Here is a 14,531-nt window from a genome sequence, read left to right on the forward strand (position 1 = left end):
GGGAGACTTGAGTCTGTGAAAGATTTGTCTGGAATCTGTGACATGCTGACCTCTTGCAGATGGTGGTACCTCACTTGTTCTTGGATATTAACTGTGTTAAACCCAACTAAAACGTGTGTGTCTGTTGCTGAAATTTCTTCTTGTTGATAAAGCAAATAAGAGGGAGGAGAGAAATCCCCAGCATGTTTTTGTTTGTGATCCAGCTTAGACTCTGAGTGAGTTTTGGAGACAGAGTTTGAGGGATGCCTTGAACAGACTTTGACATGAGTTACTACAGAGAGGGACTATCTGTGTTGTGGGGTTTTCCCCTCCTATTTCCTGACCCCTGCCTTAAAAGCCAGCTAAATATTCACATTATTCCCCTTGCACTGAATGTGGTGGTGTGGTCATGTAACCACAAAAGGAAATGTTTTCCACGGGATCAGCGAGGTGATTCAACTCAAATGTACGTACACTCATGCTATCCCAAAAACCCAGGGTGAGGGAGCAAGCAGGAGTGAGCAGACAAGGAGAGAGAAGCATTGTCCTGCTGTGGGGAATTTGGGTTAGATTGGGTTAAACGTGTTATGAAGTATCATCACCCCTCCTTTTGAATCTCTTGAGCTTCATCTCTGAAATGGCCGAATTGGAGCGGGGAGATGAGCTCGTGTTCATCAGAATTCCCCCGGCCTGGCAGTGCTGTGTAGCTGCAGAGACATCCCGTGGCCAGCTGAGGAACAGCCTGAGCCGTGTCCCCTGCTCAGGCCTCCAGGATCCCTCAGTTCTTAAATTACTGCCCTTGGCTGACACTGTGTGAAGAAACTGGAAATTCGGTGCATTCGGAAACTGTAGTCACCACTTGGGTCTTGTACCAACATTTGGATAACCCATCGTTGTGAGGAAATCCTGTGACATTTCCCCAGCAGCCTCGGGGGCAGCTGTGATCTAAGCTGGAAAAAGGGCAAGTCATCTGAGAGAATTTGCGCAGCTTTACTTTTCCATCATCCTGTGGCTGTGCTGGGCACTCTGCAAACACTAAAAGACCATCTGCTTTTCTTAAGCACTTGTAATCTCATTTGGATTTAGTGGTATATCTTGCTTACCTCTGGAGATCAGGGCCTTGTTGTGCATATAGGTGTTGTGAAAGCATTAGAAAATTGTCCTGAAAAGCTGAGAGTAATAAAGGAGAGAATGTGAGCAGAATCCATTCAGTTCCAGCACACAGAGTGACAGAATGACTGTCTTACTCTGCATCTTTCATGTCAGTGCCTGAAGAGAAGTGAGCACTAAGGGAGGAAACATTGTGACAGTAGCAGGTGAACAGGAATTACTTAGATGTTAAAAATGTAGAGGCATGAGAAGGAGATTTCAGATTCTGGAAGTGTTTGTACTACCTGTGTCAGTCACCAATACTGATAGGCAGGTGTGGGCTATAGCTCACAGTCTGCTCCATTGCCTTAGTAATAAAATGAATAGGGAAGGAAATAATATTTTATAAAGATGGGAGGCTTAAAATAGCTCTATTTCCTCCTTTCCCTGTCTGCAGTCAATCCTATTGGAGGAGCTCTGGATGGGACTGCCTCTTAATTAGTGTGTGTTTACCTGTAGGATTAAAGAGGTGGTGAGGAGCGTGCTGGAGCAAGCAGGATACAAACAGAAAGCAGAATACCATAAACTTCTCCAAGCGAACAAGGAGTGAGTGTAAGTAGTCCTTTACTAACAGGAATCTCTTGCTCTTTCAGATCACTGCAAGGAAGCAAATTGCCAGTGCTGAGCTACCCCTCCCAGCCCATGTGGCTCTCCCCATGCTCCAGGAGTGCAACGGGTGCCCAACGCAATGTGTGTTTGTCAAACCATGGAAGTGGGCAAGTATGGCAAGAATGCCACTCGCTCTGGAGACCGGGGGGTCCTGCTGGAGCCTTTCATCCACCAGGTGGGCGGGCACAGCAGCATGATGCGCTACGACGACCACACCGTCTGCAAGCCCCTCATCACCCGGGAGCAGCGCTTCTACGAGTCCCTGCCCCCAGAAATGAAGGAGTTCACACCTGAGTACAAAGGTGAGGTTACAGCCTTGAAGAAACTGCCCTTCCATTTTCCTGCAGCTGCTGCTGTCTTGCTGTCTTTTGGGGTCATATTGCTTTTTATAAACTCCATTTTGCGGGCTGGCAATTTGATAGCAGCACTTGGAAAGGAGGAAGTCTTGGTGTTTTTTTGGGAGGCACACTGACTTGAATGTTCTCCTCTTTCTAGACAGAGAATATGCAGTGTGACAGTTGTAGTCCAAAGTGTAAGGTTATGGATGTGTAACTGAAGCAGTTTTATTACCAAGTTATTGTCAATTACAGCCTTGACCTTGAGCTAATGAAGCCAGATCACAGAATGAGCATTTGCACGTTCCAGTTCTGTAATTTATTGCTTCCTCATCCCATCTCTTTTATGGAGCCATAGCAGCAAGCTGCTGAAGCAGGAAGTATGGCTTTCCCAGTGCTGAGGTGCAACCTTGTCCCCAGCTGCTTTGAAGGAGTGGAATTTTCCAGTGCCTGTGTCATTGTAGGAGGTTGGCAGCTCAGCTGTGTCTTTGAGAAGCTTGATAGGCTTCCAGCCTTGTGTGTTTGTGCTCAGGGTGATGATCAGGTAGGCTTCTGGGGGGCTCAGTGCTCCTGTTCCCTCTGCTGCTTTGTCTCCCTGTGGCACTGGGAAGGTGAGGCTTTACAGACAGCTGGGACCACCATCTGTTCAGGGTCTTGCCTTTGCATCTGGCTGCAGCCTGATCAGCTTCCCTCCCGGTGTCTGCACACAGGTTGTCATGAGTGAGGGGAGCAGTCTGCAACAGATGGGTCCTCTCTTAACCCTCCAGCCATTCTGGGGGCACACAGTGCTCTAGTGTCCCATCAGAAATCCCACTGAAGCCTGTGTAGTTCCTAGAGTCCATATGATGGGAGTTTTTCTTTGGGAGGTGTGTTTAAAACTGATGAAGCTGATAGTGCAGATGGACTCTTGTCTTCTTGAGGTCACTACTTCCTGGTACCCTAATGGCATGGATGTGCATGTCCTTCTCAGTGTGAGGAAACTGCACAGGATGAAATCTCATAGTCCTGGAAATCTTTCCTACTGATCTGGGGGAGAGGAACACTGGGTATGATATTTTCTGTCTGAACTCTTGGATGTTACTGTAAGACTTCACAGAGGTATCTTGGGCACATCCAGGCAGCACTTGGAGTAGCATTTATGTAGTGACACTCTGGAGTCGTGTTTCAGCCACCTGAACCTTCTTAGCATTGTCCTGTGCAGATAAGGAGAAAAGAAGGATGAGAACAGGATGGCCTGCATCAGCTGGGCAGGGCAAGGTTTCCTCATGTTTGTGAGAAATTTGATTCAGTGCATCTGTCATTTGAAACTCCTGGCAGCTAGTCAATACTAGTGACAAGATAATGAAACATTTTGTCATTGCACATCAGGAGATGGGCTGATGGCCTCATTTTCAGGCTGGGGCAGTAGTCCCAGAAATGAAGATGTCAGCCCTAACTGGAAGTGTCAGCAGTCCTGCTCTGTGGCTGGCCAGATACATTCTGAGTCTGTGCTGGGGATGATCTGTAACTTCCCTTGGACTGTGGTGCTTTCCAGGAGCCTTCAGAAGATGAAACTGGACAGGACACATGGTCCTGCTTGCCTGCTCTTGGCAGAGGTAGTTATGCTTCCAGGGTCCCCTGTTTTTATTGCTAGGAAGGCCTGGGCCCTTGCAGATCCCTTTTTTGTGAGACTGGCTGGCTTGTGATAAGAGTGGCAGTTGTCACCTCAGCCTTAGGGCTCTGTACTTCATTGCTCTGCTGCTAGAAAGCTCCTTTAGCAGAGAAAGCACAGTCCTGCTTGGCCAGTGATGTCCCTGTCCACAGCAGGAACGCTTCTGCAGGACGTAGGTACTTACCCAAACAAAGCAGATTTTATTTTACATGCTTTGCTCCCCTCAGCATCTTGGCAGACTGTACTTGACTCTCTCCAGTTTGACATTTGCTGCAAGACTGAAGGAAGGAAATAAATCACACCCTCAGCCTACCAGCTGCACTTTTGTCCTTATTTCCTGTGGTGGCAGAGCTTCCCCCTCTTCCATTGCTCTGGGCTTGCTTTGCTTCACTGTGAGCTGTGTTTTCCTCTCTCCTGCAGAACATTTGGTTCATAATGGTTGTGCATTCCCTCCTCCAGGAGCACTGACGTGTTGCTTCTCCCTGGCAGGTGTGGTGTCTGTGTGTTTTGAGGGAGACAGTGATGGCTACATTAACCTGGTGGCCTACCCCTACGTTGAGAACGAGGCTCTGGAGCAGGATGATCTGCCCGAGAGGGACCAGCCACGGCGCAAGCACTCGCGCCGCAGCCTCCACAGGTCAAGCAGCGGCACCGAGCACAAGGAGGAGAAGCCTGGCCTGGCCAGTGACAGCACCGAAAGGTAAAGCTTGGAGGGCCCAGTGACAACACGAATATTGGGAGATCTCTCTTCCTTATTCCTTTAGTTGAGGATGTTCTGCAATTCCTTAAGGTGGCCAGGCTGTTGTGCACTTGCTAGCCCAGCAGATTTTGGCACTGCAGAGTTTATCAGGAGTTTTGCTGGGTTCAGGACTAATTCATCCATATGAAATGCTTCTGATACAGGGTAAGTGTTGGCAGTGTATCAGATGTGGAACCAAAGCATACAGAGCAGATTTGAACACTCTTCAGTCCACCTGGTTATTAACCCAGGGATTTATTCCCAGGATATTCTGAATATGGGTCCTCTACCTCACCCAGCCAGAGCTTCCAGAGGAGCAAGTGTTCCTGTTTGCTCTATTAGTAGGGATATTAAATAGACCAGAGCAAGTGTTCCTGTTTGCTCTATTAGCAGAGATAGCAGAGATATTAAATAGACCATGGGTCCACAGCCCAGGGTATTGGTGAGGATTTGCTGTTAGATTTGCATTGTGTGCAGCAGGAGAAGGAACAGGAGATGGTTGCGTGCCAGGGGAGGATGTGACAGTTGTGTGTGAAGAACTGATGGATTCTAACCGGCAGGTTTGTTCTGTCTTTACACCAGCAGCATCCAGGAAACGAAGAGTCCCAGGGTGGACTTGCACATCCACTCAGATGTTCCATTTCAGATGTTGGATGGGAACAGCGGGCTGAGCTCTGAGAAGATCAGCTATAACCCCTGGAGCCTGCGCTGCCACAAGCAGCAGCTGAGCCGCATGCGCTCTGAGTCCAAGGACAGGAAGCTGTACAGTATCCTTTGGGAGGCACAGCTGGGTGGGTCAGGCTGCTGCTGCCCTGCCCTCACCCGTTTGTGCCTGAGGCAGCCAGGCCTGCATCTCCCTTGGCATTTCTGTGCTCAGCCACAGTTGAGTTACATGTTCCTTTCAGCTGTTCCTTCCTGCTTCCCATACTGTGACACTGATGAGTCATAGAATGGTTTGGATTGGAAGGGGCCCTAAAGATCTCAGTCCATCTTCAGGCAGTCTGACTGACCTCTTCATATGGTTGAAGATGGGTTTGTTTTCTGTGCCTTCACAAATGACTCCTCCTGCCTTTGCTAAACTTGCCAGCTTGCAGGGTTATTTTGTTTCACCTGGATTCTGTTTTCCTCACATAGAAACAAGCTTACTTTTAATAGCTGTATTCATCATTTTAACTGCCTGGGCTTTCTTCTCCAATTCTCAAGTGTTGGCTTGGAGACTCCAGATTTTATTTTTAAATAGCTTGCATCACTTGCAGAGAAGTCATTCTCTTTGGCTGCCCTCTCCTTTTTAAGCACACTTCCTTACTTTTATGAAGTTCCTCTTTCTAAACCAAACACAGTTCCGCTCTTGCACGTTTAATCCAGCTGTGCCCTGGTTGCCATTTCAGATTTTACATGTTGATCTCTGCCCTGTGAGACTCCTTAGGGCAGACTTTTGGGGTGTTTTCCCCCTTTTGGATCAGGTTGGTGTACAGAGTGCCTGGGGTGTGTTCTCAGTGCTGTGCCCCAGTGCAGGGGCTTGCCCATTGTGTGCTGGTGACAGAGGGCTCCTGTTACTGTTCTGTTTCCTGGCTTTGTCACCTCCCCAGCTCCCCCCTGTGTGTTGGGCAGTGCTGCTGTTCTGGACAGGCCAACCCTGCCATTAATTGGCCCTTGAGTTTTCAGTCTGTGGGCTTTGTATTGTTTATCCATATGGTCAAATGGCTAATTTGATTAGACTGTAAGCTCTCTCTTAATGGATCAGCAGTTCCTACTGGCATACTATGTCCTTCCTGACACCAATGTTTTGCTTTTCAGTTTCCCCTCTGAATTTCCAGTACAACTGCATGTGACCTTCCTGCTGTTGGCTGTTCCACTTTCTAGGCTGTTTCCTCCTCCCAGCTGTGAAAGTCTGAGTCCACTGTTTGGGTTTTGTCCTTTTCTTCGGCTCACCAAGCTGTTTGTCTTGTCTGCTCTTTGGTTCCTATATGAAGCAAATAGAATGAGCATTTGCACATTTGTTGTCCATCCCTATCTCCTGCTGGCCCAGGTCCCTGTCTGTGGTGGCCCTCGGGTGTCTGTGGTGGGTGAGCTCTCCTTGACACATATCCCAGAGTTCCTGCTGCTGGAGAATGTGGTGCATCACTTCAAGCTTCCCTGTGTGCTTGATCTGAAGATGGGGACCAGACAGCACGGAGATGATGCCTCTGAGGAGAAGGCTGCTCGGCAGATGAAGAAGTGTGAACAGAGCACTTCTGCCACCTTGGGTGTGCGTGTGTGTGGGATGCAGGTAGGGATCCCCCAGGCTGCAGATGCTGTACCTTCCTTTTCACAGCTGCATTAAGCCTCCCAGTTAGTGTTTCCTGCTGAGCACTGAATTTGAACCTCCCTCTGCAGGTAGGTACAGCAGCATTCATGCTATTTTTGTCTTCATTTCTAAGCCTAAAACAAATGAACCTGTGTTCTCTGAGATAGCCTCCTTTGTGCAGAGCTCCTTTGTTCACAGACAGTTAGGGGATTTTCTAATAAAATTATTTTTGTTGCTTGGTGTTCAGCTAGAATCACAATGCCTGGGAATGGAAGTGTCTGGCATTTCCTTCTATACTGCACTGATTGTTAAAAAGTTGCTTTGCTGTGCCTGGACCTGTGCACAAGGATTTGCTATTGTGCAATAATCGCTCCTTTCCCCACCTGCTGAAGGAACCAGATCTTGTAAACCCAAATCTCTGCCCACAGACTCTGAAGCAATGAGGGCTCCTCATTAATCACTTGCCCTGTGATCACTGGCAATAGGTGTCAGCAGCTCCTGCTGCCAGAGCATTGTCTGAGTTGCTGTAAGACTTGGCTTTTTAACTCTTGGGGTCAGTTGTGTCATGCCTTTTTGGGGCACTGGGACTCGTGAGCCCCTTTTGGGTGTCCTGGAAGAGGATTAGTGCTCAGGCATCCTGAGTCTGTCCCTGGGCAGCACCTATGAGCTGCTCTGGGATGCAGGGAACGGGCAGAGCTGTCTCCTGCTCCCACTCAATCATAATGGGGATAGGATGAGTTCCCTCTGCCCTGTCAATGTGCAGGACAGCTCAGGGCTCTCTGCGTGGCCATACCCCATTGCTCCCACTTGATGTGCATTTCCTTTGGTGTTCCAGGTCTATCAGCTGGACACGGGGCATTACTTATGCAGGAATAAATACTATGGGCGCGGCCTTTCCATCGAAGGCTTCCGCAACGCCCTCTACCAGTATCTGCACAACGGCATCGAGCTGCGCAAGGACCTCTTTGAGCCTGTCCTGGCCAAGCTGCGCAGCCTGAAGGCGGTTCTGGAGAGACAGGCCTCCTACCGCTTCTACTCCAGCTCCCTGCTCATCATCTACGACGGCAAGGACAGCCGTGCGGGGACCCCGCTGGAGCGCCGGCCCGAGGCGCGCCTGAAGCGCGGGGAGGGCCCGGGCCCGGAGAGCCTCCAGGAGGGCGGCAGCTCGGAGCCCGGCTCCTCGGCCCAGCCCAAGGTGGACGTGCGCATGATTGACTTTGCTCACAGCACCTTCAAGGGCTTCCGTGACGACCCCACCGTGCACGACGGACCCGACATGGGCTACGTGTTCGGGCTGGAGAGCCTCATCAACATCATGGAACAGATGCGGGAGGAAAACCAGTAGCTCTGAGCTGTGGCCTCTTATTCTTGTCCTGGTGGCAGGAGCAGACAAGACCACCCACTACCACAGGAAAAACACAGACAAATTTGGTTTTAAACAACTGTATCGCTCTGTTGTTTTTTAAATGTACTTGGATAGAAGAGCTGAGGTGAGGCAGGATGGAAGAACTCCTCGTGCTGCCCGGATGGTTCTGACCGCACTTGCTCTGCCTTCTGCAGGAGGCTCTGTAGGTGTCTGCTGGGTGTCAGGTGTCCCGGTTCTTTGCTCGTCATATGTGCGTTCTGGAGGGAGGACCTGGACATAGGGAGGAGAAAGCAGGAGAGCCCAGGGCTCTTGATGAGGCTGGAGCTCTGGTGTGAGGAGCCTTCTGTCTCAGGAGCTTCCCCTTTGAATTTCTCCTGAGTTGGAAAGGGCGTTTGCCTGAGGTTGGCAGCGTCTGTGAGGCCCCCGGTGAGCAGTCAGGTGCCAGTCCCTGTGTTTGGTGTTGCTGGCTCTGCCCTGGGTTTTGCCAATGGGGCTTTGCTTTTGATGCTGCCTTTTTCTGCTGTTTGGGCACTGTGAGTATCTACCCCAAACACGGAAATGAAATGACCAAATGCAATCCCCGGCAGAGCTGTGGCCCGGAGGGAATGCCACACACGTGGAGCTGTGCTTGAGCCTGGGGTCTGTGCGCTCCCTGATGGCATGGCATGGCATGGGCAGGCACAGGGCTCTGCAGGAGTGACTCTGCCCTGGACCACTGACTTGAAAGCGCTCAGCTCGTGGGCTAGCAATAGTATCTGTAGCAGTTAACATGACCCCAGCTGCAGTGGGGCATTTTGGACCATTTCAACCCTTCCCCTCCTGTAAAGTACAGAGTATGTCCCTCCAGCACAAAGCTGCCCTCTTTCCCTGGGGACCCTCTGCCCCCAGGCCCTGCTCTCCAACAGGTCTGGAGGTGGTGGAAGGGGAGGCTGAGGCTTAGGGCTGATCCCCATCCCCTCCCTGAGGGTCTCTAGAGGCCAGGTGAGGGGGTGACCCGGCTGAGCAGTGAGAGCCACTGTCTTGACTGTTCAGTACCACTGCCTGACTGTTCAGCTTTGCTTCATGGAGTCAGTGTCTCCCAGAATAAATGTCCCCAGCTTCCTTTGATGAGGAATTAACATTTGATACTGTGGCCTGGTGGTACCGGACCGAACCCTGCTCCACCTCAGCTCCTGTTTCTGTGCTGGGGCCCTGGCTGCTCCCTCCTGCTCTCACTGACTTGCTCCATGGCATTACCATGACCCTGTGTACCCACAAGGCCAGGGTTGGAGTTTTTTTTAATTACTTCAGGGATGCTTGTTTGGGGAATACTCGCATGTCGCATGTGTGCCGACTCCATGTGTGCAGAGGCCGCTCGGAAAGCACGGCTGCCACATCTCAGGCACAGGTCTGTGGCACTGGTGTGGAATGGGACAGGAGAGCTGCCCCATTTCTCTGCCTGTCTCCCAGCTCCTCAAAGCGTGCCCAAGCCACTGCTCCCCTTCCATCCTCTGGACAAGGACCTTAATCCATGGCACGCTGCCCTGCACTGGGTTACTTCATTGCTCCTGCGGGTCCCTACCTTGCCGGGACTCGCAGGATTTTCAGGGAGCAGGTTTGCAGGAGGCAGCGAGGCTGGGTGAGTGCAGGGGTGTAGGTACCCACAAGAGCCGCATTATTCCCTGGCCCTGTCGCCGCCCACCTCTGCATGTCCTTGTCCCCGCGGGCTGTGCTCGGGTGAGCCAGGCCGGCAGAGCCCCTTGCTGTCCCCCGCTCTCATTACTGCCTTTCCCCGCCTCACCGGGCCGTGACGGACGGGCCACGCTGCCGGTGCTCAGTGGGAGCCGCCTCCCTCCCTTCGGACCACCGCGGTGGGACTCCACAGCTTGTACATAGCCTTGGCCCCGTTTGTTTTTACATGAATAACCACCCTGTTTGTGCTTCACAGAGAACCAAAAACCATTAAAGGATCTGTTTTTGTCCGCGGCGTGCCGTGCCTGCCTCTCCCGCCGTCTGAACCTTGGGGACGGGTTTAGGGGGTTTGGATGAACGTCCCCGCCCGCTGCGGCTGCGGCCGCTGCCGCTGCTCTCCTCTCATCAGGGTCGCCCCGCGGCTGCTGCGGCCCGAGGGCGCCCCGGGCAGGGTGCGGTGGCTGCAGCAACGACCCGGCCGTACGGCCATGGGCCCCGGGCGGGCCTTCAGAGCCGGCTGGGCGGGGGAGTGTGCGGGGCGGGCGGTGTGTCGGCAACGGGCGGTAGGGCCCAGCGGAGGCAGTGCCCGGGCGGGCGGTAGGAGCCGTCGGAGGCAGGGCCCGGGCGGGGCGGTGTACGGGGGCGGGGCGGTGTATCGGGGCGGGCTGTAGGACCGGGCGGGCGGTAGGAGCCGGCGGAGGCAGGGCCCGGGCGGGGCGGTGTATCGGGGCGGTGTATCGGGGCGGGCGGTAGGGCCCGGGCAGGAAGGCAGTGTGTCGGGGCGGGCGGTAGGGCCCGGCGGAGGCACGGCCTGGGCGGGGCGCTGCTGCGCGGCGGTGACGCGCCCGGTGCGCCCGGCGCTGACGTGTCGGTGCGGTCGCTGGCGTGAGACGCGGGACGCGGGGGATGCGGGCGCTGATCTTGGTTGGCGGCTTCGGGACGCGGCTGCGGCCGCTGACCCTGAGCCGGCCGAAGCCGCTGGTGGAGTTCTGCAACAAGGCGGTGCTGCTCCACCAGCTCGAAGCTCTCCGGCAGGTGGGGGCGCGGGGCGCGGGGGGCGCGGGGGCCGCCCCGCCGCCGGCTGACCCGCGCTCCCGCAGGCGGGCGTCAGCCATGTGGTGCTGGCGGTGAGCTACATGTCCGACGCGCTGGAGGCCGCTATGCGGGAGCAGGAACAACGGGTAAGAGCCCTTCCGAGTCCTCCCTCCTCCCCCCGTTACCCGGCCTGTCCCGCCGCTCACCTTGTGCCCGCAGCTCGGCATCCGCATCTCCATGTCCCACGAGAAGGAGCCGCTGGGCACAGGTAGGATTCGGGCGGGAGCTTGGGGCTGGAGGGCGGGCGCAGGCGGGATGGAGGAGATCCAGGGACAGCAGGGCGGGTGCTACGGGGGGACACCGGGATGGATACGGCACGGCTAGAGATGCTGGGAGGGGGCACCGTGGGCATGAGGGTGGGTATGGATGGGTAGGGCTGGGGGACATCGTGGGCATGAGGGTGGGTATGGACGGGTAGGGCTGGGGGACACCGGCAGTGGGACACCATGGGCAGCAGCATGACTGTGGATGGGTAGGGCTGGCAGGAGCAGGGGAATCAGGAGGGGTATGCCAGGATGGACACGGGCAGGACCAGGGACAGCGGGTCGGGTGAGGATCCAGAGGGACTGGGGACTCGGGAGGGATCCTGGGCCGGGCAGAGGTGGGGCCAGCAGGACCCGGGCTCACCCTGTCCCTGCGGCCTCACTCACGGCCGCGCAGCGGGGCCGCTGGCGCTGGCACGGGACCTGCTGGCCGAGGACGGGGAGCCCTTCTTTGTCCTCAACAGCGACGTGATCTGCGAGTTCCCCTTCGCGGCGCTGGCCCGTTTCCACCGGCAGCACGGCGGTGAGGGCTCCCTGGTGGTGACCCGCGTGGAGGAGCCGGCCAAGTATGGCGTGGTGGTGTGCGAGGCCGACACCGGCCGCATCTGCCGCTTCGTGGAGAAGCCGCGCGTCTTTGTGTCCAACAAGATCAACGCTGGCCTCTACATATTTAACCCTGGCATCTTGCAACGCATCCAGGTACAAGCCGGGGTGCCAGGCTGGGCTGGGCTGACGGGCTGTGCCCCCTGCTCAGCCCTGTGCCCCGTCCTCGCAGCTGCGCCCCACCTCCATCGAGAAGGAGATCTTCCCAGCCATGGCACAGGACGGGCAGCTCTACGCCATGGAGCTACAGGGTAAGGCCCCGTGCACAGTGCAGGCAGCATCGGGGGTCTTGCCTGCGCTGCCACCCTCACGCTGGGGGCTGTCACCGTGGCTTTGTCTCCGCAGGCTTCTGGATGGACATTGGGCAGCCCAAGGATTTCCTTACGGGCATGTGCATGTACCTGCAAGCGCTGCGGGCTCAGCACCCTGAGAAGCTGCACTCGGGGCCTGGTGTCGTGGGGAATGTGCTGGTGGTAAGTGCCAGCCCCCAGCACACCAGCCCCGGGCACTTCATGAGCTCTCTGCATTGTCCCACCACTGTCCTCGCTGCCATCCTCAAGCTGTGCCCTCCTCTCCCCTGGCTGGCCAAGTGGCATGGGCTATGCCAAGAGCTGTCTGCCCTCCCGACCCTGGCATGGGCCCTCTTCCTTCCAGGACCCCAGTGCCAAGATTGGGGCAAACTGTGTCATCGGCCCCAACGTGACGATCGGGGCCGGCGTGGTGGTGGAGGACGGGGTGCGCATCAAGCGCTGCACTGTGCTGGAAGGGGCCCGCATCCGCTCCCACTCCTGGCTGGAGTCCTGCATCGTGGGCTGGAGCTGCTCCGTGGGGCAGTGGGTGAGGACACGGGTGCCCTGCAGGGGATGGGGACTCAGCTCTTGCCCTCCCACCTCCTCGGGCTGTGGTCCCTGCAGGCAGGAGCAGCAGCCCGAGCCCAGGGGTGTGACAGGGCCTCTCTGGGCAGGTGCGCATGGAGAACGTGACTGTGCTGGGCGAGGACGTCATCGTCAACGACGAGCTCTACCTCAACGGGGCCAATGTGCTGCCACACAAATCCATCGCCGAGTCTGTGCCAGAGCCACGCATCATCATGTAGCAGCCCCCAGCAGGCCCTGTGCTCCCAGCTCTCCTTGGATTAAATATTTATATTTCCATTTACTGTTAAGCATCACCTGAGTGCGGCCCCAACAGCGGGGGCCTTCCCTTTCCCATCTTTCAGGGTACCACATAAGGAAGAATAATTTAATGCTGCTTTTCATGAAGTCAGCCCCCAGCCAGGGGCAAGTTAACAGCCCAAATGCCCAGCCCAGCCCCCTGCCCTGGCCCCGGGGCTGCCGTGTGTTCCCAGCACTGCCGCAGAGCCGAGGCCTTGGGCTCCCCTGCCTGAGAACGGCCCCTGGGGCAGGGAGGCTGCTGGGCACCTGCCTTTCCCACCCTGCAGCCCTCCCGCCTCACGCTGCTGCCCCATGCTGGCTCCTGACCCTCTGGGCGAGGGTGCCACAGCCTGAGCAGGGCAAGGTTTGGGGAGAAGGCAGTGTGAGGCGGGGGGGCTGCCCCGCTCCGCTGGGGGAGCCTGTGGGGCTGGGCTCTACGAGCTGGCTGGCTTGGTGAAGTCGTCCACCCCTGTGATGGTGGCCTTACAGAAGAAGCAGTCCTTGTTGTTCATCAGGTGCTGGTTGATGCAGGCTCTGGGACAGAGGAGGAAAGAGCATCAGCCCCCACCCACGTGGCACAGGGCAGGGCCAGGGGCTGAAGTCATCCTGGTGGAGGTCACACATGGGAGCTACTCACTTGCATGACTTGTGGGAGCAGGGCCTGAAGATGGCCGAGATGGGGTGTGCGTAGCAGATGGGGCACAGGTCTTCCTCGCTGGTGGGCTGTGTGGGTTACCAGGAGTTAGCAGGGCCATCCAAAGTCCCGTGTCCCAGGCCTGCTGTCAAGGACTGGGACAGGGCTGGGGCAGGGGCAGGACTCACCAGTGTGGTTGCAGCTGCCTGCTTGGACTCCTCACTCAGATGGTTCAGCATCTTTTCCACCTTTGTCAGCTCCTCAGTACTGATGTACTCTGTGTCTGGGGAGGAAAGTGGGTGTTTTTGGGGTGAATGGGACCCTCAGGCTGTCCTGAGGCTGCTCAGTGATGCACAGGGGCTGCAGCTGCCCTTGGGGACCAGCAGGACAGGGAGCACCAGACACTGAGAAGGGCAGAACAACTGGCTGGCACTGGATACATCCCCATCCAAAGTGCTGCTTAAGGTGCGTGGTGGAGGAGGGCATAGACACCTGTGCCCAGAGACTAAAAGGGCTGGGATGTTGCAGGGGACACAGACACCAGCAGCCCCATTCCCCCTCCCCAGCTGTGGCTGGGAGGTGAGCAGAGCCCAGCTCCAGTGCAGTGCCAACACTTACAGGTGTGCAGGGAGAAGTGGCGCTTGTCCGTGGCCGGGGCAGCTGCTGCCAGGGCCGAGGGCTCGGCGTGGCCCAGCAGGTACTGGATGGAGCGCAGCTGGAAGCAGGGATCTGCCAGCAGCACCGCCGTGGCGCGCTCGGTCCTGCCGGGGAACACAGAGCTCTGACAACCCCCCTGTGCTCCCACACCAGCATCCCCAGCCGGTGTCCCCCTGCTCCATGCTCAGATGCAGCCAAAGAGCAGCAGCCATCCTCCTCCTCCTCCCCCTTTGGCACCCCGACTCAGAGGCTCAGAGATCGATGCGGTGCTTCTGCACTTGCTGAGGCTGCAGCCCTCGGGCCAGTGCCTGAGCCTGGGGTTGCTGCAGGGCAGCTGAG

At 56.0% G+C, this 14,531-nt stretch overlaps 3 protein-coding genes across 5 annotated transcripts in view; 2 read left to right on the plus strand and 1 right to left on the minus strand.

Annotated features, from left to right (window-relative positions):
* The window catches only part of IP6K1 (inositol hexakisphosphate kinase 1), a 36,931-nt gene extending 26,852 nt beyond the window's left edge, over positions 1–10,079 (plus strand). The window contains exons 4-8 of one of the 2 annotated variants that reach the window (XM_059480213.1): positions 1,722–2,039; positions 4,213–4,423; positions 5,045–5,229; positions 6,556–6,731; positions 7,585–10,079. In XM_059480213.1, the coding sequence (XP_059336196.1) occupies positions 1,817–2,039; positions 4,213–4,423; positions 5,045–5,229; positions 6,556–6,731; positions 7,585–8,094 (1,305 nt within the window). In that variant the 5' untranslated portion in view covers positions 1,722–1,816 and the 3' untranslated portion in view covers positions 8,095–10,079. The remainder of the gene's footprint in view (positions 1–1,721; positions 2,040–4,212; positions 4,424–5,044; positions 5,230–6,555; positions 6,732–7,584) is intronic. The other variant, XM_059480216.1, reaches the window with a different exon arrangement.
* Positions 10,080–10,591: 512 nt separating this feature from the next.
* Positions 10,592–12,901, plus strand: GMPPB (GDP-mannose pyrophosphorylase B). Its single transcript, XM_059480260.1, has 8 exons — positions 10,592–10,821; positions 10,887–10,967; positions 11,041–11,089; positions 11,542–11,843; positions 11,920–11,998; positions 12,093–12,220; positions 12,402–12,584; positions 12,712–12,901. The coding sequence occupies exons 1-8, from the start codon at positions 10,693–10,695 to the stop codon at positions 12,841–12,843; spliced, it is 1,083 nt and encodes a 360-aa protein (XP_059336243.1). The 5' UTR covers positions 10,592–10,692; the 3' UTR covers positions 12,844–12,901.
* A 74-nt stretch (positions 12,902–12,975) lies between these two features.
* Positions 12,976–14,531, minus strand: part of RNF123 (ring finger protein 123) — a 47,348-nt gene continuing 45,792 nt past the window's right edge. For both annotated transcript variants that reach the window (XM_059480258.1, XM_059480257.1), the window contains 4 exons: positions 14,154–14,296; positions 13,724–13,818; positions 13,539–13,624; positions 12,976–13,435 (listed from right to left, as the gene is read on the minus strand). In XM_059480258.1, coding sequence (XP_059336241.1) covers positions 13,336–13,435; positions 13,539–13,624; positions 13,724–13,818; positions 14,154–14,296 — 424 coding nt within the window. In that variant the 3' untranslated portion in view covers positions 12,976–13,335. The remainder of the gene's footprint in view (positions 13,436–13,538; positions 13,625–13,723; positions 13,819–14,153; positions 14,297–14,531) is intronic.

This window comes from Ammospiza nelsoni, chromosome 11, assembly GCF_027579445.1.
Source record: "Ammospiza nelsoni isolate bAmmNel1 chromosome 11, bAmmNel1.pri, whole genome shotgun sequence".
Lineage (NCBI taxonomy): Eukaryota > Metazoa > Chordata > Aves > Passeriformes > Passerellidae > Ammospiza > Ammospiza nelsoni.

Excerpts from the sequence above, each read along its gene's own strand:
- GMPPB (XM_059480260.1), top strand. The coding sequence starts at position 10,693 with ATGCGGGCGCTGATCTTGGTTGGCGGCTTCGGGACGCGGCTGCGGCCG. Across the intron at positions 11,090-11,541 it reads GAAGGAGCCGCTGGGCACAG|CGGGGCCGCTGGCGCTGGCA; the intron begins GTAGGATTCGGG and ends ACGGCCGCGCAG. Across the intron at positions 12,585-12,711 it reads GCTGCTCCGTGGGGCAGTGG|GTGCGCATGGAGAACGTGAC; the intron begins GTGAGGACACGG and ends CTCTCTGGGCAG.